General features: G+C 44.7%; 1 protein-coding gene across 1 annotated transcript in view; it reads left to right on the plus strand.

Annotated features, from left to right (window-relative positions):
- Positions 1-27,627, plus strand: part of NT5DC1 (5'-nucleotidase domain containing 1) — a 397,045-nt gene that overhangs the window by 300,358 nt on the left and 69,060 nt on the right. The window contains exon 8 of the mRNA XM_077289501.1: positions 1,542-1,639. Within this exon, the coding sequence (XP_077145616.1) occupies positions 1,542-1,639 (98 nt within the window). The remainder of the gene's footprint in view (positions 1-1,541; positions 1,640-27,627) is intronic.

The following is a 27,627-nucleotide window of genomic DNA, read 5'->3' on the forward strand; positions in this document are numbered from 1 at the left end:
GATTCTACTCATTGAAGAATGGCCAGGTCCCTTCTTTTATAGCTTTCAAAGCCTGATGTGGTTAAAATGATCCCAAAAAGACTGAACATATGCACAGCAAGTCATGTTGGCATCGCAATGCACTTGTTCACTATTTTTAGCCTTTTTAAGCAATTTTTCAACATTTCAGGTAGGCCACCTGGGAAATATGTCATGTGCACTTACCCTTACAGGGTCCCTGCATGTAGAATGAGGTGAAATGCAGGTTGCTGGAAGGGGGAAAAAAGTCTGGGTGCTGTCCTGAATTAAAGCCATTGGAGTAATTTGTCAAGACCTGCAATTTCCTCACCGGTCTTGATGAGGGAGTCTTTTGGAGCCAATACTCAGGAGAATCAGGCGAGGCGTGTGCTGCTACGTGCACCTCACCACAAATCTTACTACAGCCATTGCTGGAATAAGATTTGCGGAGTTGCGAATGCCGCCACTCGTCTTAATTTTGGCGAGCTGGGGACCTCGTGCCCTCGTCCCACCCCAGCTCTGCCCACGGTTAATGAGCTGGGGTGAGAATGGCATGAAAATGCCAGATGTCACATGTTTGTGCTCGACCTCACGGTGCACAAACAAAATGCAATTTTTCAAAGGTTTGATAGCACATGATACTTTGCATGCAAACTATTTGCCAGTCAGTCCATATGAAGATAGAAAAAAGTGCACTTACCCGTATTTCAATAGTCACAACTTTATTTGGACATGGTACAAAAATTGCAGGGAGGGATGTGAAACAACGTGGACGACGGCCGTTTCGTGCCTCAGCACTTCAACGGGTCCTTTGAAGTGCTGAGGCACGAAACGGCCGTCGTCCACGTTGTTTCACATCCCTCCCTGCAATTTTTGTACCATGTCCAAATAAAGTTGTGACTATTGAAATACGGGTAAGTGCACTTTTTTCTATCTTCATATGGACTGCAAGGTGTTTTTTGGAAGCTGCACCCCGTTACTACATTAAAAGGTATTTTTTGCTGGCTGTTCCTATAAGCAAGGGGTTGTTTGCCATTACAGAGTTTATCACAATAACAGCTGTGCGGAGGATTATTTCTTTCTTTTTTTCAAACTATTTGCCAGTGTTAGCATTGACCACAGGATGTCACTGTTATTTGGGCTCTTTAGGATTTTTTAGTTATTTTCAGTTGTAGTCGATTTTTAGTGACAAAAAAGGCATTTTGTGGTCTGGTTGTATTAACTTTAGTCACATGTTTATAAAGCCCACCTGATACCTTTCCCAGCATAAAAGACTATTTCAGTTTGTGTAATGAAAGAACAAGGCCTTACAGTAACATGGTTTGAGAGCAAATCACCATTTTATCAAACGTATGCCCATATTATTTACCTACTATTTTTGTAAAAAGCTCTGAACAAGACAAATATAGCAATACTAAATGCATTATATATCAAAAAGTGGAATGTGCTTGATTAGATAAAATAAAATCATATATTTTCCAGTGTAAAATACCGTATGTCATGGGGAAATCATACCCTAAAAAGTAATTTTTTTTTCTCTGCAGGAAGGAATTTGAGGAGCTTTTCGACATAATAATTACTAATGCCTTGAAGCCAGGATTTTTCTCTCTTACTCCTCAACAAAGACCTTTCTGGACTCTTGGTAAGGTTTTTTTTTTTGTCATGACATTTATCTAAATACTAGATGGTTGCCCGATTCTAACGCATCGGGTATTCTAGAATATGTATGTCCACGTAGTATATTGCCCAGTGATGTAGTATATTGCCCAGCTACGTAGTAGATTGCCCAGCCACGTATTATATTGCCCAGCCACGTAGTATATTGCCCAGCCACGTAGTATATTGCCCAGTCACGTAGTATATTGCCTAGTGACGTAGTATACAGCAGAGCCACCTGACGAAGGTGTTTGTGCCGAAACGCGCGTTGGGGCGTTGGACAGGCTCGTGGAGGATCTCTCTACTACGGTATGTAAGCCTCACTGCCATTTATTTATTGCACTATTAGTTCTGTCATCTATATTGTTTAGTGGGTATGCGGGCGGCGGCATGGTCAATGCACGCTGAGGCAGCACAATTGTGCCGGCACCCATGTTATTACTGTGTATGATATCTATGATCCTGTATATTGGTGGACATGTGGATGCAGCCCTCACGATCTCATAATGGCAGATGAGTGCCTCTTCCGTTGGTGGTAGTAGTAAATGATATGGGTATTTAGTCCCTGATATTTATTTATTTATTCATTATTATTATATATTTTTTTTTTTGATTGCTCTTTGGGATCCTCCCCCAGCTTGTCCATTGCTAGTGTTATTGTGACTACTCAGCCCTGTTATTTGTTGTATCGTCTCTATGCAGTATGGTCTATTATGTTTTAATTAATAAAGTATTACGTTTTATACCTTAATGGCATCTTATGTCATCTATTTCGTTGTTATGTTTAGCAGAGCCACATAGTATATTGCCCAGTGACGTAGTATATTGCCCAGTGACGTAGTATATTGCCCAGTGACGTAGTATACAGCAGAGCCACATAGTATATTGCCCAGTGAGGTAGCATATTGCCCAGTGACGTAGTATATTGCCCAGTGACGTAGTATACAGCAGAGCCACATAGTATATTGCCCAGCGACGTAGTATATTGCCCAGCCACGTAGTATATTGCCCAGTGACGTAGTATATTGCCCAGTGATGTAGTATATTGCCCAGTGACGTAGTATATTGCCCAGTGACGTAGTATACAGCACAGAGCCACGTAGTATATTGCACAGCCCATGTAGTATATTGCCCAGCCACGTATGACACAGGTAGTATATTGCTCAGCTATGTAGCATATTGCCCATCCACGTATGACACAGGTTACAAAAATAAAAAATAAACATATACTCACCTTCCGCAGGCGCGTTGTAGCTCTGTCGCCTGTGTGGGGTGCAGGCGGCATCTTCCGGTCCCAGGGTGTGATGACGTCACCGTGACGCGGTCACGTGACCGTGACGTCACGGCAGGTCCTTGTCGTGCAGGACCTGTCATGACGTCGCGCTCACATGACCATGTAGTGGTCACATGACTGTGACGTCACAGCAGGTCCTTTCCGCGCAGGCGCGCAGGACTTGTGATGACGTCGCGGTCAGGTCCTTCTGCCAGACGATCCTTGCCACCAGAACGTGCCAGTTGCATCGCGAGGAGCGGGAAAGGCGGCGTAGGTGAGTATATAATCGTTTTGGGTTTTTTTAAATTATTTTTAACATTAGATGTTTTTACTATTGGCGCTGCATAGGCTGTGTCAATAGTAAAAAACTTGGTCACACAGGGTTAATAGCAGCGGTAACGGAGTGCGTTACCCGCGGCATAACGCGGTCCATTACCGCCGGCATTAACCCTGTGTGAGCGGTGAGCGGAGGGGAGTATGCGGGCGCCGGGCAGTGAGTGCGGGGAGTAAGGAGCGGCCATTTTCTTCCGGACTGTGCGCGTCACTGATTGGTCGCGGCAGCCATGACAGGCAGCTGACGAGACCAATCAGCGAACGAATAACCGTTACAGACAGAAGGACAGACGGAAGTGACCCTTAGACAATTATATAGTAGATATGTTTATAAATCTGTAATTAGACTTTATTGCTTAGGGAAAGATAAAGTGGGAAGACCAAAATAAAAATACTAAATGTATTGGGGGTTTGGTGGGGATTTCCTCTTTTTATCCTAAGAGCAAGGGCTTGTTTTTTTGTGGCTCGTGTTGTACTTTTGAATGACATCATTCATTTTATCATGTGATGCACTGGAAAGCATAAACAAAATTTAATGTGCTTTGAAAATGCCAAAAAAAGTGCAATTCCACAATTGCTCTTTGGGTGTTTTATTTACCATGTTCACTATGTGGTAAAATTGACCTGGAAATATGATCCCCCAGGTCAGTATGAGTAAGCAGACACCAAACATGCATATGATTTTTTTTATTTACCGTAAGTGGTGACCAAAAATTTGGAAATTTGAAAGGAAAAAACATGTTTCTTATGTCGCCATTTTCCGAGACCCGTACCGTCTTCCTTTTTTTCGGGATATTGGGGCTTATTTTTTTGCACCCTGAGCTGACGTTTTTATTGATACCATTTTGGGGTGGATACAATGTTTTGATTGCCCCTATTGCATTTTATTGCAATGTTGCGACTGCCAATTGTGGCGTTTTGATTTTTTTTTTCATTATGCCATTTACCGATCTGATTAATTTACTTTATATTTTGATAGCTTGAACATCTCTGAACGCAACTATACCAAATATGTGGGGGGGGGGGTTAATTTTTATTTTTAAAGGGGCAAAAAAGGAATGATTTGAACTGTTGTGTTTTTAATTATTTTTCATATTTTTAAAAACTTTAATTTTTTACTTTGTTTAATAGTACCCTTAGGAGACTTAAAGCTGTGATCGTCTGATCACCTGTGCTATACATAGCAGGGATTTAGGACTGCTATGTATTTAAGAAGTCACGATCTCCTATGAACAGTGGCCACAGGCCAGTGTTAACATGAGGTTTATAATGACAGGCACGGGAGTCATCAGCAGACCATCGCCTGTCATAACAACCCAATCACGTGACAGGGGCGCCTATGAGCGGGATGTATGATGCGCTTCCTGCCGTCGCATGTTAAATTCGTCTGTCTGTGATTGACAGTGGGATTAAACTGGTTAATCAGTCATCATGTGCAGGGAAAGTTGTAGACTCAGTGTTCGTGGTGGAACCAGTGGTCCGAACATTTCTCCAAAATGTCCCAAGAGATGTTTTTTTAACGCAACAACATCAGGCCGCTTGTGCTACTGTGAGCAGCTTGCATAGCTTAATCGTGCTACCACGGCCTGCAGTGTGGTCCGACTTGTCTCCCATTGAGCACATTGGGGACATCATTGGTTGGCAGTTGCAAAAGGAGCTGCCAGCAGCAGCTCTTGGTGATTTGTGCCCAAGTGCATGCAGTGTGGCAGAACATTACTCATAAAATTATTAACAACCTCATTAATAATGGAATAAATTGAAATTGTTTGAAGACATTGTTTCCATTTTTTCTACTATTTGCATGTCATTAACATGTCGATGCTGTGATTTCCATAACTCCACAACCGTTCCCTCTTGGTGTTGCAATTTCAATGTTGAGTAGTGTATTTGTCCTGTGATCGCCGAAAGTGTTGTGTTGGCACCCTTGAAATTGTTCCAGAAGTTGTATTTTTGCCAGAAAATTATTGCAATTACAAATGTTTTGTTATAAACATGTTTATTTTGTTTGTGTGTATTGGAACAGCACAAAAAAAAGAGAAAAAAAAGGCAAATTGGACATCATTTCACACAAAACCCCAAAAATGGGATGGTCAAAATTTTTGGCATCCTCGGCTTAATATTTGGTTGCACACCCTTTGAAATAACTATCTGCAATCAATTGCTTCCTATAACAATCAACAACCTTCTTACACCTCTTAACTGGAATTTTAGACTACTCGTCTTTTGCAAACTGCTCCAGGTCTCTGTATTTGAAGGGTGCCTTCTCCCAACAACAATTTTAAGATCTCTACACAGGTGTTCAATGGGATTTAGATCCGGACCCATTGCTGGCCACTTCAGAACTCTCCAGCATATTGTGTGCATCCATTTCTGGATGCTTCTTGAAGTATGTTTGGGGTCATTGTCCTGCTGGAATTCCCATGACCTAAGACTGAAAGCAACTTTCCTGACACTGGGCACTACATTGCAACCTAAAATCCATTGGTAATCTTCAGGTTTCTTGATGCCTTACACACAGCCAAGGTACCTAGTGCCAACCCCAAAACATCTTTCAACTTCCACAATATTTGACTGTAGGTACTATGTTCTTTTCTATTTAGGCCTCATTCCATTTTCTGCAAACAGTAGACGGATAGTTTCCACTGACACCAATGCACCCTGAGCCTGCAGGACAGTTTGAATTTCTTTGGAACTTGATTAAGGTTGCTTATCTACCATCCTGACTATCCTGTGTTGCAACCTTTCAGCAATTTTTCTCTGCCGTCCACATCCAGGGACATTAGCTACAGTGCCATGAGTTGTAAACTTCTTTATTATGTTGTACATCATGGACAAAGGAGCATCAAGATCTCTGGAGATGGACTTGTAACCTTGAGAATGTTGATATTGTTCAACAATTTTGGCTCTCCAGTCCCCAGACAGTTCTCTTCTCCTCTTTCTGTCCTCCATGTTTAGTGTGGCAAGCACAGACACACAATGCCTAAATTGGGTCGACTTCTCCCAGTTTATCTGGTTTCAGGTGCGATTTTCATATTGCCCACACCTGTTATTTGCCACAGGTGAGTTTGAACAAGAATCATATGCTTGAAACAACGTTGTCTACCCACAATTTTGGAAAGGTGCCAACTATTTTGTCCGGCCCATTTTGGGAGTTTTGTGTGAAATTATGTCCAGTTTGCCTTTTCTTTCTCTGTTTTTTTATGATGTTCCAATACACACAAACGAAATAAACATGTTTACAACAAAACGTGTAATTGCAATAATGTTCTGGGAAAAATACTTAATTTACTGGAACAATTTCAAGGGTGCCAACACTTTTGGCCATGACTGTATATACACACACAGTAGGAGATCGAAGCAGTTTGAACTGGGTATTTTTTATACTAAATGAAAAGGAAGATTTTTTTATCAGTTATGCCAATCAAAGTTTCATAGCAGCGTGATCAGTTCACAAAACATGATGCAAATTTAGCACATTCATCCTGCTTTTCTGTGTACTTTGCTTATTTTCTTATCGTTGCTTATAGAGAACCAACATATTCTGTAAAGGTACTGTCACACTGAGCAACTTTCCAACGAGAACGACAGCGATCCGTGACGTTGCAGCGTCCTGGATAGCGATCTCATTGTGTTTGACACGCAGCAGCGATCAGGATCCCGCTGTGACATCGCTGGTCAGAGCTCGAAGTCCAGAACTTTATTTCGTCGCTGGATCACCCGCTGTCATCGCTGGATCGGTGTGTGTGACACCGGTCCAGCGATGTGTTCGCTTGTAACCAGGGTAAACATCGGGTTACTAAGCGCAGGGCCGCGCTTAGTAACCCGATGTTTACCCTGGTTACCATTGTAAATGTAAAAAAAACAAAACAGTACATACTTACATTCCGGTGCCTGTCACGTCCCCCGCCGGCGGCTTCCCGCACTGACTGTGAGCGCCGGCCGTAAAGTAAAAGCAGAGCACAGCGGTGACGTCACCGCTGTGCTGTGCTTTACGGCCGGCACTGACACAGTCAGTGCGGGAAGCTGATGGCGAGGGACGTGACCGACACCGAAATGTGAGTATGTAGTGTTTTTTTTTTTTACATTTACAATGGTAACCAGGGTAAACATCGGATTACTGTTGTGAATTCTGTTTGTGGGCTCCCCCGGTGGTGTTTTATGGTATTGCCACTTATTTGCCTTCTTCTATCCTTGATCACCTGTTGACACCCATTAGGGGAGTTTCCTATTTAAGCCTGCTTGGCTGCTGGTCTGATGCCGGCCAACAATGTATCAGTAGCATTCTGTTGCATTCTCCTGCCTCAAGTTCCAGTTCAGCTAAGTTGAATTTTGTTCCTAGTTTATGCTATTTTTGTCCAGCTATCTGCAATGTGACTCTCTGTAGCTGGAAGCTCTCGAAGACTGAAATTGCCACTCCAGTGGCATGAGTTGTCACTGGAGTTTTAAAGTAATTTCAGGATGGTGTTTTTGAGTAGTGTTTTGAAGTTGACCGTGAAGTAACTCTTTCCTGTACTTCTGCTATCTAGTAAGCGGACCTCACTGTGCTAAATCTGCTGTTCATCCTACGTATGTCTTTTCCTCTTGACTCACCGTCAATATTTGTGGGGGCCTGCTATCTCCTTTTGGGGTTCATCTCTGGAGGTAAGGCAGGTCTGTATATTCCTCTGATAGGGGTAGTTAGATCTCCGGCTGGCGCGTGGTGTCTAGGGCATCGTAGGAAACACTCCCCGGCTACTTCCAGTGTTGTGTCAGGTTCAGGTCACGGTCACTTTAGTTTCCATCACCCGAGAGCTAGTCCGTTTGTTATTTTTGATTTCCCTGCCATTGGGAAAATCATAACAGTTTGGCCGGCCACATGTGTTAAAACTATGCACTAAAGCAGGAAAGGATATGAAAAGGATTTTTTTTTTCCTTCTGTGTTTGGAAAGTGCACCTTAGTGCTTATTTATACTCCTTGCTTAAACTGCAGTCTTCAGCCTTTTTTTTTTCCTCTCCTCTTAATCTCTGAATGGCTTTGGTTACACCTGTTTGAATCATGGATCCACAGAGTTTGGTTGCAGGTCTGAATAACCTGGCTACAAAGGTCCAGAACTTACAAGATTTTGTTATACGTGCTCCAATGTCTGAACCTAAGATCCCTATGCCTGAATTTTTTACCGGAGACAGATCCCGTTTTTTGAATTTCAGAGAGAATTGTAAATTGTTTTTGTCTCTGAAATCTCACTCTGCTGGTGATCCTGCGCAACAGGTTAAAATTGTTATTTCTCTATTGCGGGGTGACCCACAAAGTTGGGCATTTGCATTGTCGCCAGGGGATCCTGCGTTATTAAATGTAGATGCGTTTTTTCTGGCTTTGGGGTTGCTTTATGAAGAACCTAATTTAGAGATTTTGGCTGAGAAAGCCTTGATAGCTCTTTCCCAAGGGCAAGATGAAGCTGAGATATACTGCCAGAAATTTCGTAAATGGTCGGTGCTTACTAAATGGAATGAGTGCGCTCTAGCAGCTAATTTCAGAGAAGGTCTCTCTGATGCCGTGAAGGATGTCATGGTGGGGTTCCCTGTGCCTACAGGTCTGAATGATGCCATGAAATTGGCTATCCAGATTGATCGGCGTTTACGGGAGCGCAAATCTGTGCACCATATGGCGGTATCTTCTGAGCAAAAATCTGTGCACCATATGGCGGTATCTTTTGAGCAAAAACCTGTGCACCATATGGCGGTATCTTCTGAGCAAAAACCTGTGCACCATATGGCGGTATCTTCTGAGCAAAGACCTGTGCATCATTTGGCGGTGACCTCTGAAAAGGCACCAGAGCATATGCAATGCGATAGTGTATTGTCTAGAGGCGAACGACAGAATTACAGGCGCAAAAATGGGTTGTGCTTCTATTGTGGAGATCCAGCTCATGTTATATCAGCATGCTCTAAACGCATAAAGAAGGTTGATAAAAAGGTTGATAAATCTTTTTCTATGGGTACCTTGCAGTCTAAATTTCTTTTGTCCGTGACATTGATTTGTACTTTATCATCTGTTACTGTGGATGCTTATGTGGATTCTGGCGCCGCTCTGAGTCTCATGGATTGGTCCTTTGCCAAGCGTTGTGGGTTTGATTTAGAGCCTCTGGAGGTTTCTATTCCCTTAAAGGGTATTGATTCTACACCTTTGGCTAGCAATAAACCACAATATTGGACACAAGTGACTATGAGATTATTCGTTTCCTTGTGTTATATAATCTACATGACGTATTAGTACTTGGATTACCATGGTTACAAATTCATAATCCAGTCTTGGACTGGAGATCAATGTCTGTGCTGAGTTGGGGATGTCGGGGGATTCATGGGGATGCACCTTTGGTTCCCATTTCTTCATCTACTCCCTCTGAGATCCCAGCATTTCTGTCAGATTTTTATGATGTCTTTCAGGAGCCTAAAACTGATTCTCTCCCCCCTCACAGAGAGTGTGACTGTGCTATTGAGTTGATTCCCGGTAGTAAATTTCCTAAGGGTCGCTTGTTTAATTTGTCTGTACCTGAACATACTGCTATGCGGGAGTATATCAGAGAATCTTTGGAAAAGGGTCATATTCGCCCCTCTTTGTCTCCACTGGGGGCAGGGTTTTTCTTTGTGGGTAAAAAGGATGGTTCATTGAGACCTTGTATCGACTATCGACTTCTGAATAAGATTACAGTTAAATACCAGTACCCGTTACCTTTACTGACTGATCTTTTTGCTCGCATAAAGGGGGCGAAGTGGTTCACTAAGATCGATCTACGTGGTGCGTATAATTTGGTGCGGATTAAGCAGGGGGATGAGTGGAAGACCGCATTTAATACGCCTGAAGGCCATTTTGAGTATTTGGTAATGCCTTTCGGTCTCGCGAATGCCCCTTCCGTTTTTCAGTCCTTTATGCACGATATTTTCCGAGAATATCTGGATAAATTTATGATTGTGTATTTGGATGATATTTTGATTTTTTCGGAGGACTGGGAATCTCATGTTCAACAGGTCAGGAGAGTTTTTCAGGTTTTACGAGCTAATTCTCTATTGTGAAGGGCTCAAAGTGTATTTTTGGGGTTCAGAGAATTTCCTTTTTGGGATATATTTTTTCCCCTTCATCTATGGAGATGGACCCTGTTAAGGTTCAGGCTATTTGTGATTGGATACAACCTACTTCTCTAAAGAGTCTTCAGAAATTCTTGGGATTTGCTAATTTCTATCGCCGATTCATAGCGGGTTTTTCTGCCATTGCTAAACCTTTGACTGATTTGACCAAGAAGGGTGCTGATGTTGCTAATTGGTCCTCTGCGGCTGTGGAGGCCTTTCGGGAGCTTAAGCGCCGCTTTTCTTCTGCTCCTGTGTTGCGCCAGCCTGATGTTTCGCTCCCGTTCCAGGTTGAAGTAGATGCTTCCGAGATCGGAGCAGGTGCAGTTTTGTCGCAGAAAGGTCCTGACTGCTCAGTGATGAGACCATGTGCGTTTTTCTCTCGGAAGTTTTCGCCCGCTGAGCGAAATTATGATGTTGGAAATCGGGAGCTCTTAGCCATGAAGTGGGCATTTGAGGAGTGGCGTCATTGGCTTGAGGGTGCTAGACACCAGGTGGTGGTCTTGACTGACCACAAAAATCTAATTTATCTTGAGTCAGCCAGGCGTCTGAATCCTAGACAGGCGCGCTGGTCGTTGTTTTTCTCTCGATTTAATTTTGTGGTCTCATACCTGCCTGGGTCTAAGAATGTGAGGGCGGATGCCCTCTCTAGGAGTTTTGAGCCTGACTCGCCTGGTGATTCCGAACATACTGGCATCCTGAAGGATGGGGTGATATTGTCAGCTGTCTCCCCAGACCTGCGGCGCTCTTTGCAGGAGTTTCAGGTGGATAGGCCTGATCGCTGTCCGCCTGGTAGACTGTTTGTCCCTGATGACTGGACCAGTAGAGTTATTTCGGAGGTTCACTCTTCCGCGTTGGCAGGTCATCCTGGAATTTTTGGCACCAGGGATCTGGTGTCTAGGTCCTTCTGGTGGCCTTCCTTGTCTCGAGATGTACGTATTTTTGTGCAGTCTTGTGATGTTTGTGCTCGGGCTAAGCCCTGCTGTTCCCGGGCCAGCGGGTTGTTGTTGCCCTTGCCTATTCCTGAGAGGCCTTGGACGCACATCTCTATGGACTTTATTTCTGACCTTCCTGTTTCTCGTAGGATGTCCGTCATCTGGGTGGTGTGTGACCGTTTTTCCAAGATGGTTCACTTGGTACCTTTGCCCAAATTGCCCTCCTCCTCTGAGCTGGTCCCTCTATTTTTTCAGAATGTTGTGCGTTTGCATGGTATTCCTGAGAATATAGTGTCTGACAGGGGTACTCAGTTTGTGTCTAGATTTTGGCGGGCGTTCTGTGCCAGGATGGGCATCGACTTGTCGTTTTCGTCTGCATTCCATCCTCAGACTAATGGCCAGACTGAGCGTACTAATCAGACCTTGGAGACTTACTTGAGGTGTTTTGTGTCCGCTGATCAGGACGATTGGCTTGATTTTTTGCCATTGGCAGAGTTTGCCCTTAACAATCGGGCCAGTTCTGCCACTTTGGTTTCTCCATTTTTTTGTAATTCAGGGTTTCACCCTCGCTTTTCGTCCGGTCAATTGGAGTCTTCGGATTGTCCTGGAGTAGATGCTGTGGTTAATAGAATGCATCAGATTTGGGGACAGGTTGTGGACAATCTGAGGTTGTCCCAGGAGAAGACTCAACAGTTCACTAATCGTCATCGGCGTGTCGGTCCTCGTCTTTGTGTTGGGGACCTGGTTTGGTTGTCTTCTCGATTTGTTCCTATGAAGGTCTCGTCTCCTAAGTTTAAGCCTCGGTTTATCGGCCCTTATAGGATTCTGGAGGTTCTCAATCCTGTGTCCTTTCGTTTGGACCTCCCAGCATCTTTTACTATTCATAATGTTTTTCATCGGTCATTATTGCGGAGGTATGAGGTGCCGGTTGTTCCGTCTGCTGATCCTCCTGCTCCTGTGCTGGTTGAGGGTGAGTTGGAGTATGTGGTGGAAAAGATCTTGGACTCCCGTGTTTCCAGACGGAAACTTCAGTATCTGGTTAAGTGGAAAGGCTATGGCCAGGAGGATAATTCTTGGGTGACAGCATCTGATGTTCATGCTCCTGATTTGGTTCGTGCATTCCATAGTGCTCATCCAGATCGCCCTGGTGGTTCTGGTGAGGGTTCGGTGCCCCCTCCTTAAGGGGGGGGTACTGTTGTGAATTCTGTTTGTGGGCTCCCCCGGTGGTGTTTTATGGTATTGCCACTTATTTGCCTTCTTCTATCCTTGATCACCTGTTGACACCCATTAGGGGAGTTTCCTATTTAAGCCTGCTTGGCTGCTGGTCTGATGCCGGCCAACAATGTATCAGTAGCATTCTGTTGCATTCTCCTGCCTCAAGTTCCAGTTCAGCTAAGTTGAATTTTGTTCCTAGTTTATGCTATTTTTGTCCAGCTATCTGCAATGTGACTCTCTGTAGCTGGAAGCTCTCGAAGACTGAAATTGCCACTCCAGTGGCATGAGTTGTCACTGGAGTTTTAAAGTAATTTCAGGATGGTGTTTTTGAGTAGTGTTTTGAAGTTGACCGTGAAGTAACTCTTTCCTGTACTTCTGCTATCTAGTAAGCGGACCTCACTGTGCTAAATCTGCTGTTCATCCTACGTATGTCTTTTCCTCTTGACTCACCGTCAATATTTGTGGGGGCCTGCTATCTCCTTTTGGGGTTCATCTCTGGAGGTAAGGCAGGTCTGTATATTCCTCTGATAGGGGTAGTTAGATCTCCGGCTGGCGCGTGGTGTCTAGGGCATCGTAGGAAACACTCCCCGGCTACTTCCAGTGTTGTGTCAGGTTCAGGTCACGGTCACTTTAGTTTCCATCACCCGAGAGCTAGTCCGTTTGTTATTTTTGATTTCCCTGCCATTGGGAAAATCATAACAGATTACTAAGCGCGGCCCTGCGCTTAGTAACCCGATGTTTACCCTGGTGTTGTGAAATTGGATTCTGGGCTCCCCCGGTGGCCACTTGTGGAATTGAACTTGTGTGCATCATCCCCTCTGTTCACCTGCTCCTATCAGGATGTGGGAGTCGCTATATAACCTTGCTCCTCTGTCAGTTTCTTGCCGGTCAACAATGTAATCAGAAGCCTTCTGTGCTTGTTCCTGCTACTAGACAACTCCCAGCTAAGTTGGACTTTTGTCCTTGTGTGTTTTTGCATTTTGTTCCTGTTCACAGCTGCTGTTTCGTTACTGTGTCTGGAAAGCTCTTGTGATCGGAAATTGCCACTCTGGTGTTATGAGTTAATGCTAGAGTCTTAAAGGAATTTCTGGATGGTGTTTTGATAGGGTTTTCTGCTGACCATGAAAGTGTCCTTTCTGTCTTCCTGCTATCTAGAAAGCGGACCTCGATTTTGCTAAACCTATTTTCATACTACGTTTGTCATTTCATCTAAAATCACCGCCAATATATGTGGGGGCCTCTGTCTGCCTTTTGGGAAAATTTCTCTAGAGGTGAGCCAGGACTGTCTTTTCCTCTGCTAGGATTAGGTAGTTCTCCGGCTGGCGCTGGGCATCTAGGGTTAAAAAACGTAGGCATGCTACCCGGCCACTTCTAGTTGTGCGGCAGGTTTAGTTCATGGTCAGTATAGTTTCCATCTTCCAAGAGCTAGTTCTCATATATGCTGGGCTATGTTCTCTCGCCATTGAGAATCATGACAATTTGACCGGCCCAAAAAAGGGTTAAATTACTGGCTGAGAAAGGAGAGAAAAAAGAAGTCTGCTACAATTTTTTTTTTTTTTTTTTTTTTTCCCTCTAGTTCTGAGTGTGCTCTTAATTGAATCACTTGCTAGTCTGCCTATACTGCAGCCTTCCTCTCTTTCTCTCCTTCTAATCCTTGAATGGCTCTGTGTTCACCTGTTTCAAATGGATCTTCAGAGTGTAGCTACAGGTTTGAATAATCTCGCCACAAAGGTACAAAATTTGCAAGATTTTGTTGTTCATGCACCTATGTCTGAGCCTAGAATTCCTTTGCCTGAATTCTTCTCGGGGAATAGATCTCACTTTCAAAATTTTAAAAATAATTGCAAATTGTTTTTGTCCCTGAAGTCTCGCTCTGCCGGAGACCCTGCACAGCAGGTCAGGATTGTAATTTCCTTGCTCCGGGGCGACCCTCAAGACTGGGCTTTTGCATTGGCACCAGGGGATCCTGCGTTGCTCAATGTGGATGCGTTTTTTCTGGCCTTGGGGTTGCTTTATGAGGAACCTCATTTAGAGCTTCAGGCGGAAAAGGCCTTGATGTCCTTGTCTCAGGGGCAAGATGAAGCTGAAATACACTGCCAAAAATTCCGCAAATGGTCTGTGCTTACTCAGTGGAATGAGTGCGCCCTGGCGGCGATTTTCAGAGAAGGTCTCTCTGATGCCATTAAGGATGTTATGGTGGGGTTCCCTGTGCCTGCGAGTCTGAATGAGTCCATGACGATGGCTATTCAGATCGATAGGCGTCTGCGGGAGCGCAAACCTGTGCACCATTTGGCGGTATCTACTGAGAAAACGCCAGAAAATATGCAATGTGATAGAATTCTGTCCAGAAGCGAGCGGCAGAATTTTAGACAAAAAAATGGGTTGTGCTTCTATTGTGGTGATTCAACTCATGTTATATCAGCATGCTTTAAGCGTACTAAGAAGCCTGACAAGTCTGTTTCAATTAGCACTTTACAGTCTAAGTTTATTCTATCTGTGACCCTGATTTGTTCTTTGTCATCTATTACCGCGGACGCCTATGTCGACTCTGGCGCTGCTTTGAGTCTTATGGATTGGTCCTTTGCCAAACGCTGTGGGTATGATTTGGAGCCACTGGAGGCTCCGATACCTCTGAAAGGGATTGACTCCACCCCATTGGCTAGTAATAAACCACAATACTGGACACAAGTGACTATGCGTGTTAATCCGGATCACCAGGAGGTTATTCGCTTTCTGGTGCTGTATAATCTACATGATGTTTTGGTGCTGGGATTGCCATGGCTGCAATCTCATAACCCAGTCCTCGACTGGAGAGCTATGTCTGTGTTAAGCTGGGGATGTAAAGGAACTCATGGGGACGTACCTTTGGTTTCCATTTCATCATCTATTCCCTCTGAGATTCCTGAATTCTTGTCTGACTTTCGTGACGTTTTTGAAGAACCCAAGGTTGGTTCACTACCTCCGCACCGGGAGTGCGATTGTGCCATAGACTTGATTCCGGGTAGTAAATACCCTAAGGGTCGTTTATTTAATCTGTCTGTGCCTGAACACGCTGCTATGCGAGAATATATAAAGGAGTCCTTGGAAAAGGGACATATTCGTCCTTCGTCATCTCCCTTAGGAGCCGGTTTTTTCTTTGTGTCTAAGAAAGACGGCTCTTTGAGGCCGTGTATTGATTATCGACTTTTGAATAAAATCACGGTTAAATATCAATATCCGTTACCACTGCTTACTGATTTGTTTGCTCGTATAAAGGGGGCCAAGTGGTTCTCTAAGATTGATCTCCGTGGGGCGTATAATTTGGTGCGAATCAAGCAGGGGGATGAGTGGAAAACCGCATTTAATACGCCCGAGGGCCATTTTGAGTACGGTATTTGGTGATGCCTTTTGGTCTTTCAAATGCCCCTTCAGTCTCCCAGTCCTTTATGCATGACATTTTCCGCGATTATTTGGATAAATTTATGATTGTGTATCTGGATGATATTCTGATTTTTTCGGATGACTGGGACTCTCATGTCCAGCAGGTCAGGAGGGTTTTTCAGGTTTTGCGGTCTAATTCCTTGTGTGTGAAGGGTTCTAAGTGTGTTTTTGGGGTTCAAAAGATTTCTTTCTTGGGATACATTTTTTCCCCCTCTTCCATCGAGATGGATCCTGTCAAGGTTCAGTCTATTGGTGATTGGACGCAACCCTCTTCTCTTAAGAGTCTTCAGAAATTTTTGGGCTTTGCTAACTTTTATCGTCGATTTATTGCTGGTTTTTCTGATGTTGTAAAACCATTGACTGATTTGACTAAGAAGGGTGCTGATGTTGCTGATTGGTCCCCTGATGCTGTGGAGGCCTTTCGGGAGCTCAAGCGCCGCTTTTCTTCCGCCCCAGTGTTGCGTCAGCCTGATGTTGCTCTTCCTTTTCAGGTTGAGGTCGACGCTTCTGAAATCGGAGCTGGGGCGGTGTTGTCGCAGAGAAGTTCCGACTGCTCCGTGATGAGACCTTGTGCTTTTTTTTCCCGTAAATTTTCGCCCGCCGAGCGGAATTATGATATTGGGAATCGGGAGCTTTTGGCCATGAAGTGGGCTTTTGAGGAGTGGCGTCACTGGCTTGAGGGGGCCAGACATCAGGTGGTGGTATTGACTGACCACAAAAATTTAATTTACCTTGAGTCTGCCAGGCGCCTGAATCCTAGACAGGCGCGCTGGTCGTTGTTTTTCTCTCGGTTTAATTTTGTGGTGTCGTACCTACCGGGTTCTAAGAATGTTAAGGCGGATGCCCTTTCTAGGAGTTTTGAGCCTGACTCCCCTGGTAATTCTGAGCCCACAGGTATCCTTAAAGATGGAGTGATATTGTCTGCCGTTTCTCCAGACCTGCGGCGGGCCTTGCAGGAGTTTCAGGCGGATAGACCTGATCGTTGCCCACCTGGTAGACTGTTTGTTCCTGATGATTGGACCAGTAGAGTCATCTCTGAGGTTCATTCTTCTGCGTTGGCAGGTCATCCTGGAATCTTTGGTACCAGGGATTTGGTGGCAAGGTCCTTCTGGTGGCCTTCCCTGTCACGAGATGTGCGAGGCTTTGTGCAGTCTTGTGACGTTTGTGCTCGGGCCAAGCCTTGTTGTTCTCGGGCTAGTGGATTGTTGTTGCCCTTGCCTATCCCGAAGAGGCCTTGGACGCACATCTCGATGGATTTTATTTCGGATCTGCCTGTTTCTCAGAAGATGTCTGTCATCTGGGTGGTGTGTGACCGTTTCTCTAAGATGGTCCATCTGGTTCCCTTGCCTAAGTTGCCTTCTTCTTCCGAGTTGGTTCCTCTGTTTTTTCAAAATGTTGTTCGTTTGCATGGTATTCCTGAGAATATCGTTTCTGACAGAGGGACCCAATTCGTGTCTAGATTTTGGCGGGCATTCTGTGCTAGGATGGGCATAGATTTGTCTTTTTCGTCTGCTTTCCATCCTCAGACTAATGGCCAGACCGAGCGGACTAATCAGACCTTGGAGACATATTTGAGGTGTTTTGTGTCTGCGGATCAGGATGATTGGGTTGCTTTTTTGCCTTTGGCGGAGTTCGCCCTCAATAATCGGGCCAGCTCTGCCACCTTGGTGTCCCCGTTTTTCTGTAATTTGGGGTTTCATCCTCGATTTTCCTCCGGTCAAGTGGAATCTTCGGATTGTCCTGGAGTGGATGCTGTGGTGGAGAGGTTGCATCAGATTTGGGGGCAGGTGGTGGACAATTTGAAGTTGTCCCAGGAGAAGACTCAGCTTTTTGCCAACCGCCGTCGTCGTGTTGGTCCTCGGCTTTGTGTTGGGGACTTGGTGTGGTTGTCTTCTCGTTTTGTCCCTATGAGGGTTTCTTCTCCTAAGTTTAAGCCTCGGTTCATCGGCCCGTATAAGATATTGGAGATTCTTAACCCTGTGTCCTTCCGTTTGGACCTCCCTGCATCCTTTTCGATTCATAATGTTTTTCATCGGTCATTGTTGCGCAGGTATGAGGTACCGGTTGTGCCTTCCGTTGAGCCTCCTGCTCCGGTGTTGGTTGAGGGTGAGTTGGAGTACGTTGTGGAAAAGATCTTAGACTCTCGTGTTTCCAGACGGAGACTCCAGTATCTGGTCAAATGGAAGGGATACGGTCAGGAGGATAATTCTTGGGTCACTGCCTCTGATGTTCATGCCTCCGATCTTGTCCGTGCCTTTCATAGGGCTCATCCTGATCGCCCTGGTGGTTCTGGTGAGGGTTCGGTGCCCCCTCCTTGAGGGGGGGGTGCTGTTGTGAAATTGGATTCTGGGCTCCCCCGGTGGCCACTTGTGGAATTGAACTTCTGTGCATCATCCCCTCTGTTCACCTGCTCCTATCAGGATGTGGGAGTCGCTATATAACCTTGCTCCTCTGTCAGTTTCTTGCCGGTCAACAATGTAATCAGAAGCCTTCTGTGCTTGTTCCTGCTACTAGACAACTCCCAGCTAAGTTGGACTTTTGTCCTTGTGTGTTTTTGCATTTTGTTCCTGTTCACAGCTGCTGTTTCGTTACTGTGTCTGGAAAGCTCTTGTGATCGGAAATTGCCACTCTGGTGTTATGAGTTAATGCTAGAGTCTTAAAGGAATTTCTGGATGGTGTTTTGATAGGGTTTTCTGCTGACCATGAAAGTGTCCTTTCTGTCTTCCTGCTATCTAGAAAGCGGACCTCGATTTTGCTAAACCTATTTTCATACTACGTTTGTCATTTCATCTAAAATCACCGCCAATATATGTGGGGGCCTCTGTCTGCCTTTTGGGAAAATTTCTCTAGAGGTGAGCCAGGACTGTCTTTTCCTCTGCTAGGATTAGGTAGTTCTCCGGCTGGTGCTGGGCATCTAGGGTTAAAAAACGTAGGCATGCTACCCGGCCACTTCTAGTTGTGCGGCAGGTTTAGTTCATGGTCAGTATAGTTTCCATCTTCCAAGAGCTAGTTCTCATATATGCTGGGCTATGTTCTCTCGCCATTGAGAATCATGACACCCTGGTTACCCGGGGACTTCGGCATCGTTGGTCGCTGGAGAGCGGTCTGTGTGACAGCTCCCCAGCGACCACACAACGACTTACCAACGATCACGGCCAGGTCGTATCGCTGGTCGTGATCGTTGGTAAATCGTTTAGTGTAACGGTACCTTTCCACTTTAGACTCTTATCAATTACAGGCTCTTTATTTTCTTCAGCCAGTAGAGGTCACTAAGGAATCTGGAGATAAGGATACAGTAAACCTTTTAGAGATATCAAGTATATCACATTTACTTTAAATTGTATAATACTACTTAAATAACTTGTTATTGAACAGTCTTATGTGGGAGTTATGAAATGATTTGATTTTTTTTTTTATTCAACTAGGGTATTTGAACTTTTCTGAGCCTGATCGCTCTTACCATTAATATTGTTAAGTACCACTGTCTAAGGATAAGTTCACATTTGCGTATATGTGCGCAGCGTATTATCTGCATGCGCGAACGCATATTTACACAGCGTTTTTTATCCGCATCAGCTTGCGCATGACGGCAAAAAAAAAACGCTTCACGTGCATGCGTTTGTATGCTTTTTTGCCTGCGTTTGCGTTGTTTATGCACATGCGTTCGATATTTCCAGGAGGGCGTGACTCAATGGGAGTGTCTCAAATCAGTTCCGGGACATGCGCAGTCCGAAGTACGCAAGCGCATCGAATGCATGCGTACGCATGTCCTTGCGTACCAATGCGTTCCCATAGACAGTAATGCGTGTTTTTTCCTCACTCATCCGCATGCACATGCCTGTGCATATTTGACTGATTTTTGACGCCTCCAAAAATGCAACATGTTGCTGCTCCCTGCCGCACACCGCGAAACGACACATGCGTACGCAAAAGCATGTGTACACCATGTTAAATATATGTACGCATGACCTATGCGGATCAAACGCTGCGCACAAAGACGCGAATGTGAAACCAGCCTTATATGTGTAGTAAAATGTCAACCATAAGGGCCATTGTTAAGCCCACAGCAGCTATAGTGAATGATCAGCATCACACAATAACGGCTCGTTCACACGTCCGATTTTCTCGCCTGACTGCTATTTGTTTTATTTACATGGGTAGCATGTATCACTTGTACTTTAATATTCTATTGGGCTGTTCACAAGTCTGATTTTTTTCCTCTGACAGGGTGGCAATGCAAGTCTAGGGGTCTGTGAAAAAATTAGCCCGCACTTGGATGCCAGAATGGATAAAGTGGAGAAACTTTTTTTCTCTCTTCACATATGGGAAAATTGATGTCGCTTGGACCACACTCTGATCAAACTCTAATCAAAGTCAGAATAATTGGTCCCTTGTTATACGTGGAAAATACTGACCCCTGAATGAGCCCAAGACTACATTCTCACAATGTGGAAGCATGGTTGAAAAGCAATGTCAGACTTTCATTTGTTCATTTTCATAGATTTTTTATTTATTATTACTTACGGTATGTCAGATTCAAGTAATTTCTGTGACCTTTGTGGGTTTTTCTGTCATTAAAAGAGGGTACCAACAATTTTGACCACAAGTGCAGATCCCACTTGGTGTGAACCGAGAGGTACGCAGTTAAGTGGCTCAGCAGAGGAGGAGGAGGAAAATGAGGAGGTAACATTGCTTCCCACACAGATACGAAGTGATGGAACCACAACAAGCACTTCATCCTCAATCCCAACTCTGGCTGTGAACAACACCGGACGTGAGTGCAGTTCATAGGGACGGCAAGGGTTTCCTAGCCTGGGCATTTCTTGAGACAGCAAAGGATGACCCAACACACGGTATCTGTCAAATTTGAAAAGAAAACTCAGTAGAGGCAAAAATTGTCATAATTTGACAACTACATGCATGAACCGCCACATGCGCGTTCAACATGCCTTAGTGTTGGAATCTCACTGCGCTAAAATGCGGACTAGCAGGCCTCGCCAACCACCAACAGTCCCATCAACCCCATCTGCTGCTTCTTCCTCTGTCACCATTCCAAGTCTTCACACACAGGTCTCCGGCCGCAGAAGCTATAATTGTTTATCCACCACAGTCAGAGTGAGTGAGAGTCGGTCAGCTGTTACGAAAGTAGACATGACTGCTGCTTTTGTGTCACCTAGCACAACACATCTTTCTCCATACACCATAACATCTCTGCCTGCACCTCACTCACAGTCCAGCAGTTGGTCCTGTTCTTCGTACTCCGCCTTCTCTTAGCAAAGCAGCCAGTCCTTGGTCCTGCAGTTGTAGTCACGTAAAAGAATGTTTCTCATACACATGGCAAAGCTAAGAGCTTGAACTCCACCATCTCCAATCTGTTGGCCATGGAAATGCTACCTTTCTGACTGGTGGATACAGATGGTTTCCGAAAGTTGATGGCCATCGCAGTCTCCCAGTACCAGTTGCCCAGTCCAGCCCTACACCAGCATGTCGCTGACAGCATCACCCATTCCCTAGAAAAATTTATGTCTGCCATGGTGCATTTCACCATTGACACCTGGACTGTGACGCACAGTGCAGGAAAGACTAAGTGCAACATAAAGGGATAAGGGGAAGGGAACCCAACACTAGGGAAGGGGGGAGTGGAGATCCCTAGGCAGATTTAATGTCACCCTGTCTGCCCTAAGCGTCCCTTTATAGGTTCCGCACCTATCACCAAGCAGGATACCTAACCCCTGCCTGACCCTGGCTATAAGCCCGGCATAGTGAAGGACAGGTTGCTCACTAGTCAATCCCCACTACCACTAAAGACAGATGTGATGCACAAACAATGGGAACATTTAGCTTGAGTAGACTCAGAGAGAAACACAGATGTCCTCCAAACACCAAAGAGGAAGATAGCCGACTGCTATAGCTCCAAGACTCAACAGGGAAATGGAAATATCACCAGCAACTCCCAGCAGCAAGGGAGTTATAAACCCCACCACTCCAGGTGTGTCAACTAGAGCCGGGGGTAGGTTGCCACTGGGTCCTAAAGTCAGAAGGACTAGGAAGGTGTCTGTAAAGCCAACCGCTGAGACCTTCTGCAGCTAGATGCAGTGAGACTGTCTGCAGCCTCTGACACAGCCGTGACATGGACAAGCAAACATGGGCAGGGGCATTATCTCGCTGACTGGGCAATGGGTGACTCTGGTGGCTGTGGGGGCAAGCGATCAAGGAGCTGCTCCACAAGTCTTTAAATACCCAAGGCTTGCGGGCAAACCTCTGTATGTAACAGTTCCTCCACTGTTTCTGCCTCCTCCACCTCCTCTAGGGCTTCCACCTGTGCTCTCAACCTCTCTCTTAATCAGACACGCGTTCCAACAGTGCAGATAGATTCTCAATCACCACTGTACTGTGCATCCAAATCAGGCAGTGTCTATATTAATATGCCTTGGAGATTGCAGTCACACAGCTCAAGAGTTGTGGACAGGTATCCAGGCTGAGTTAGAGCAGTGGCTGTCTCCACTAAACCTAGAGCCAGGGAAGGCCGTGTGCGATAACAGTGCAAACCTGGTGGCAGCCCTACGCCATGGCAACCTCACACACGTGCCTTTATGGCTCACAACCTCAACCTGGTGATACAGCAATTTCTCTGCCACTATCCCGGTCTGGATGCTACTGCAGAAAGCATGGTCGCTGTGTTCTCACTTCTGACTATCACACCCCGCAGGTCGTCGACTTGTATCGCTACAGAGTCCTTTCGGCCTATCGGTTAACCGTTTCATTAGTGATGTTCTGACATGGTGGAATTCCACTCTGCACATGTTGCAGACACTGTGTCAGCAGCGACAAGCCCTGGTACAGTATGTCCTTTTGCATAGCCTGGGGCAACGCAGTCCGGACGTGGTGCGAATCACGCTTGCAGAGTGTTAACAGGTGATGGACCTCTTCACCCTTCTGCACAGTTTTCAAATGACTACTAAGATTGTTAACGCTGATGATGTGTCATCAGCATCACTGTTCCGGACATCTACATGGTGGAGCACTCTTCGAATAGTCTGCGTGAGGAGGTGATGGTCCCAGTGGAAGAGTATGAAGCAAAGGAGGATGTGGAAGGGGTAATAATATCTTAAATTTTTGGACTGTCATCGCACAGGCAGGTGCCTTGTAAGGGTGGCTTACAGCAATCAAAGGGGTTCATGGTTCCAGACAAACTGTTAGTGAAGATGCAGGAGCTGAGGAACAAATTAAGGAGGATGAGGTGATGGACATGCAATAGTCAGGAGATGAAAAGGATAATTATCAGCTCTCTGTTGTCCATGGTTGGCGGGAGGGGATTAAGCAACCTTGAGTGTTACCCCACCTCCAACACAGCATGGACTTGGACGTCATAGATGCACCCGACAGATGAGCGCCTTCTTGCTGCACTTCAACATGATGCCCATATTCTTAGGGTTAGAAATAGTACTGACTACTGGTTGCCACTGTGTTAGATCGATGGTACAAGAGTAAATTTAGCCAGATGCTTCCCCCCTGGAAAGGGATGCGGGCATGCTGGAGTATCGAAATACGCTTGTAGACAATCTTAAGAGTGGTTTTCCCCCAGACAGCAGTGAGGCACACAGTGTGCCTCCCAGTTCTAAACCCCGGGAACGTCAAGGCATCATCACCAAAACATTAGCAGCAGCAGCAAGTGGTGGTGTAAGTGGTGTAAGCAATTTCTGTGAGTCGTTTAACACATTTTTTAGACCACCCCATGCACCAACAGAACACAATGCAAGTCTGACACATTGTGAACGACTGGAGAGGATGGTGCTGGAGTATTTGGAGCTCGATATCAATTCCATCAGGGGTGTTCGGACCTTTTCACATTTTGGTCTTCAAAAATGGAAGAGTTGCCTGAGCCTGTCTGTCATGACTTGGAGGTTTTGTATTGCCTGGCAGCCAGCATTCTCTCAGAACGTGCCTTCAGTGCTGCTGGTGGTGTCCTGATGGATAAGCGCATCCAGCTGTCCCCTCAAAATGTAGACTGCCTAACTTTCATCAAAATGAACAAGTCATGGATCTCTGATCTGTTGCAGATTGGGCAGACTAGGCGACGGTGTCGTTTTTAGTGTTATGCATTGATGTCGCGTTATCGCAGTCTGTGCCATCGTTGTGTTGTCTTCTGTGTCTGCTGTTGCAATTGCTTTTGGAGACTCCAAGTTCGGTCTCCATCTGGTGAGTTGCCTGTAGTAGAAGATGTGGCAGAGGCCTATTATATTTTTTCTACTCTGTGGAAATTGATGCTACTTTAGTGCTGTGTAACAATTATTTTGTGAAATGTGGAGACTACAATTTGGGTCTCCATCTGGTGGGTTGCCTGTTGTGGAAGGTGTGTCAGACGCCAATAATACTGTTTCGACTCTATGGAAAGTGATGCCACTTTAGTGCTGTTACAATAATTTTTTTAAATGTCGAGACTCCCAATTCTGGTCTCCATCTGGTGTGTTGCCTGTAGTAAAAGGTGTGTCAGAGGCCTATTGTACGGTTTCTACTCTATGGAAAATTGATTTCACTTTAGTGCTGAGTGACAATTATTTTTAGTGCTGTGTGACAATTATTTTTTTGAAATGTGGAGACACCAAGTTGGGTCTCCATCAGGTGGGTTGTCTGTGGTGGATGGTGTGTCAGAGGTCTGTTATACTGTTTCTACTCTGTGGAAATTGATGCCACTTTAGTGCTGTGTGACAATTAATTTTTGAAATGTGGAGACTCCAAGTTGGGTATCCATCTGGTGGGTTGCCTGTGTAAGTAGGGCTTCCAGACAGGCAGGTCTCCACTTACTTTCAGTCAACTACCTGTGTTACTTTCCTTAAATTTTTCTACCAATGTTACTGTATGAAACTGACATTTGTGCCATCTGAATGTGGCTGGAAAAAAGAAAATTGGAGGTGTTGCATGAGGTATCAGGTCTCCCAGATAAGAAGGCTTACACCACTCCCCTAACCACCACATCTTAACTAAAACTTAATTCAAAGCTCTAAATGCTTGCTCAGACCTTGATACCTCATTCATGGCACATGGTTGGCTTCTGCTGTGCCATTATCAAATTTCTACTGTAGGTAAATTAATGCCACATTTCCTGTTGTCTGCCCCTAAATTTGGGAAATATTTGTACTCCAAGTTGAGTCTCCTTCATGTGTGGTGCCTGTTGCAGTATGGCTCACAGACCAACAGGCCTGCACTTAGTTTTAGTCAACTACCAGTGTTACTATCTTTACATTTTTCTAATATTGGTGCTCTACCAAGCTGATATTTGTACCGTCTGAGTCTGACTGGGAAAAAAAAATTGAGCTGTTGCATGAGGTATCAGGGCTCCAGCTTAGCTGGCCTACACTGGTCCGTCACCCACCTGGTCTTAATTTAAACTTCAGTTCCAAGCTGTAAATACTGGCCAAGATGCTGATACCACATGCATGGCCTATTGATCACTGCTGCTATGACATTATGAAAGGTTCTACTGTGAGTCAATTGTTCAGTCAATTACCTGTGTTACTATTTTTACATTTTTGTACCAATAGTAGTTTATGAAATTGATGTTTGAGCCATCTGAGTGTGGCTGGAATAAAAAATTGGAGGTGTTGCATGAGGTATAAGGTCTCCCAGCTAAAAAGGCTTACACCGCTCTCTTAACCACCAGGTCCTCATTGAAAATTCAGTTCCAAGCTGTAAATGCTGGGCCAGACCCTAATACCTCATGCATGGCCCATGGCTGACTGCTGCTGTACCATTTGCAAATTTCTACTGTGGGTCAATTGATGCCAGTTTTCATGGTGTCTACCCCTAATTTTAGCCGTTTGGGAAGCTTTTTGATGCCCCTTAAGGTGTTGTGTATACGGTTGGTTTGGCCTCCCATTGAATCTAATGGCGTTGCGTTCGGGTACGTTCGTCGAGCCATTCGGCAAACATGTTCTGCGAACGTCAAATTGTTCGGCGAATCGAACGAATGTTTAAAGCTTTGCTCATCTCTAGTTAGCAGTTTTATTTATTAGTAACTCTTTGGAAATTTGCAGTTTTATTGTCATTACATGGCAGAAGTCCACTTGTCTCACACCATCTTTACAAGATCCACCACAAATATGTCTTTAGGAACCAATCGCAAATCTATATCAACAATGATTTGATGGCATTATTCAGGCACTATATGGTGTAATTATTCATCTATGTGGTATTTTTTGTTCAGGAAAGGTAAGAATAACAAATGATCTAGCAGAAAAAAAATTGTTATTATGTATTGTGCAGTGTTAGAGTATCTGCCTCTTAAATTATGTTAAGGGGGTTGTCTGGTCTGCTAATAAAAGTCTGCAGTCACTCGTATGACTGCAGACAATTGAATCCTTACAGTGTGCAGCGTGCGCGCTGTTAGGTTCACCGGTATTGTCGGTGAGAGCAGGCTATCACGTGTTCACATGCCCACTACACATGCTTGGCCTCTCTAATTCACTTGCATTGAGGGAGGCTGAGCACATCTAATCAGAATGTGGCTGGAAGTATGCATATTGCATACCACTCTTGTCGGCAATACCGCACGCTGTTAGCATTTCAGAAGTCTACATTACATATAGTGACTGGAGACTTTTATCAGAAGACCAGAAACACCTTTAAATTTAACTAAGTTCTCTAGAAATGGTCATTAGTAGTGTAACAAGGGGGCAAAAAGTCACATATGGTGTGCTTTACTTCCAAGAAAAATAAAACATCTGTGCCTAGTTCTATGTATCCATGCATACATGTATGACGTATTGGAAAAAGTTAAACATCAAACAACAGTAGCAGCTTGCAATAATGCCTAATTTATAATGTAATGCTGTGCAGAAATTTGGTTGATCTGCTTACATTTTTTTGCCTCACTTACTGACTTATTAGTTCATTTGTGCAATATTTAATTTAAAAGCTACTTCAAAACAATGAAAATTTCAGCCTATATGTTGTTTTATATTTTAGAGATGTATAATTGAAAAAAAATTAATTGACCCGTGATAAATTTGTAGCATGGAAGCCTGCTTAGCAGTTAGGCTGCTTTCACACATCAGTTTTTTGCCATCAGTCACAATCCATGGAATGTTGAAAAAAACGGATCTGTCGCAGATTGTGAAAACCTGATGTGACGGATCCGTTTTTTCGCCGGATCCAACTAGCTGATCCAGCTAATTGGATCCTAAAAAAAATCGGAGCATGCTCAGTTTAAAAAAAACTGAATCCATCGCCGGGTTCCGTCATTTGATGGATCCGGCTCCCATAGGGTTCCATTCTAGTAAACGACGGACGGCGACAGATCTGTCGCTGTCCGTTTTTTCGACGGACACAAAAAACTTTACTATGTCCGTTTTCTCCGGCCATCGGCTAAACAATTTTCGACAGATCCAGCAAACGACGGATGAAACGTGAGGCCATCCGTCGCAATTCGTCGCTAATACAAGTCTATGAGAAAAAAACGGATCCAGCAACAACATTCGCAGAATCCGTTTTTTTCAAAATTCGCCGGATTGAGACTGACAGCAAAAGACTGATGTGTGAAAGGGGCCTTAGGACACATTGGACAATACCGTTTTGATGCAAGAATTAGGCTATGTGCACACGTTGCGGATTAGGCTTAGGAATTTCTGGTGCGGATTCTGTCTCTCCTGGCAGAAAACGCACATGCGGTTTTTTTGTGCAGTTCCACAGCGTTTTTTT

Source organism: Ranitomeya variabilis, chromosome 2 (assembly GCF_051348905.1).
Source record: "Ranitomeya variabilis isolate aRanVar5 chromosome 2, aRanVar5.hap1, whole genome shotgun sequence".
In the NCBI taxonomy this organism is placed as follows: Eukaryota; Metazoa; Chordata; class Amphibia; order Anura; family Dendrobatidae; genus Ranitomeya; species Ranitomeya variabilis.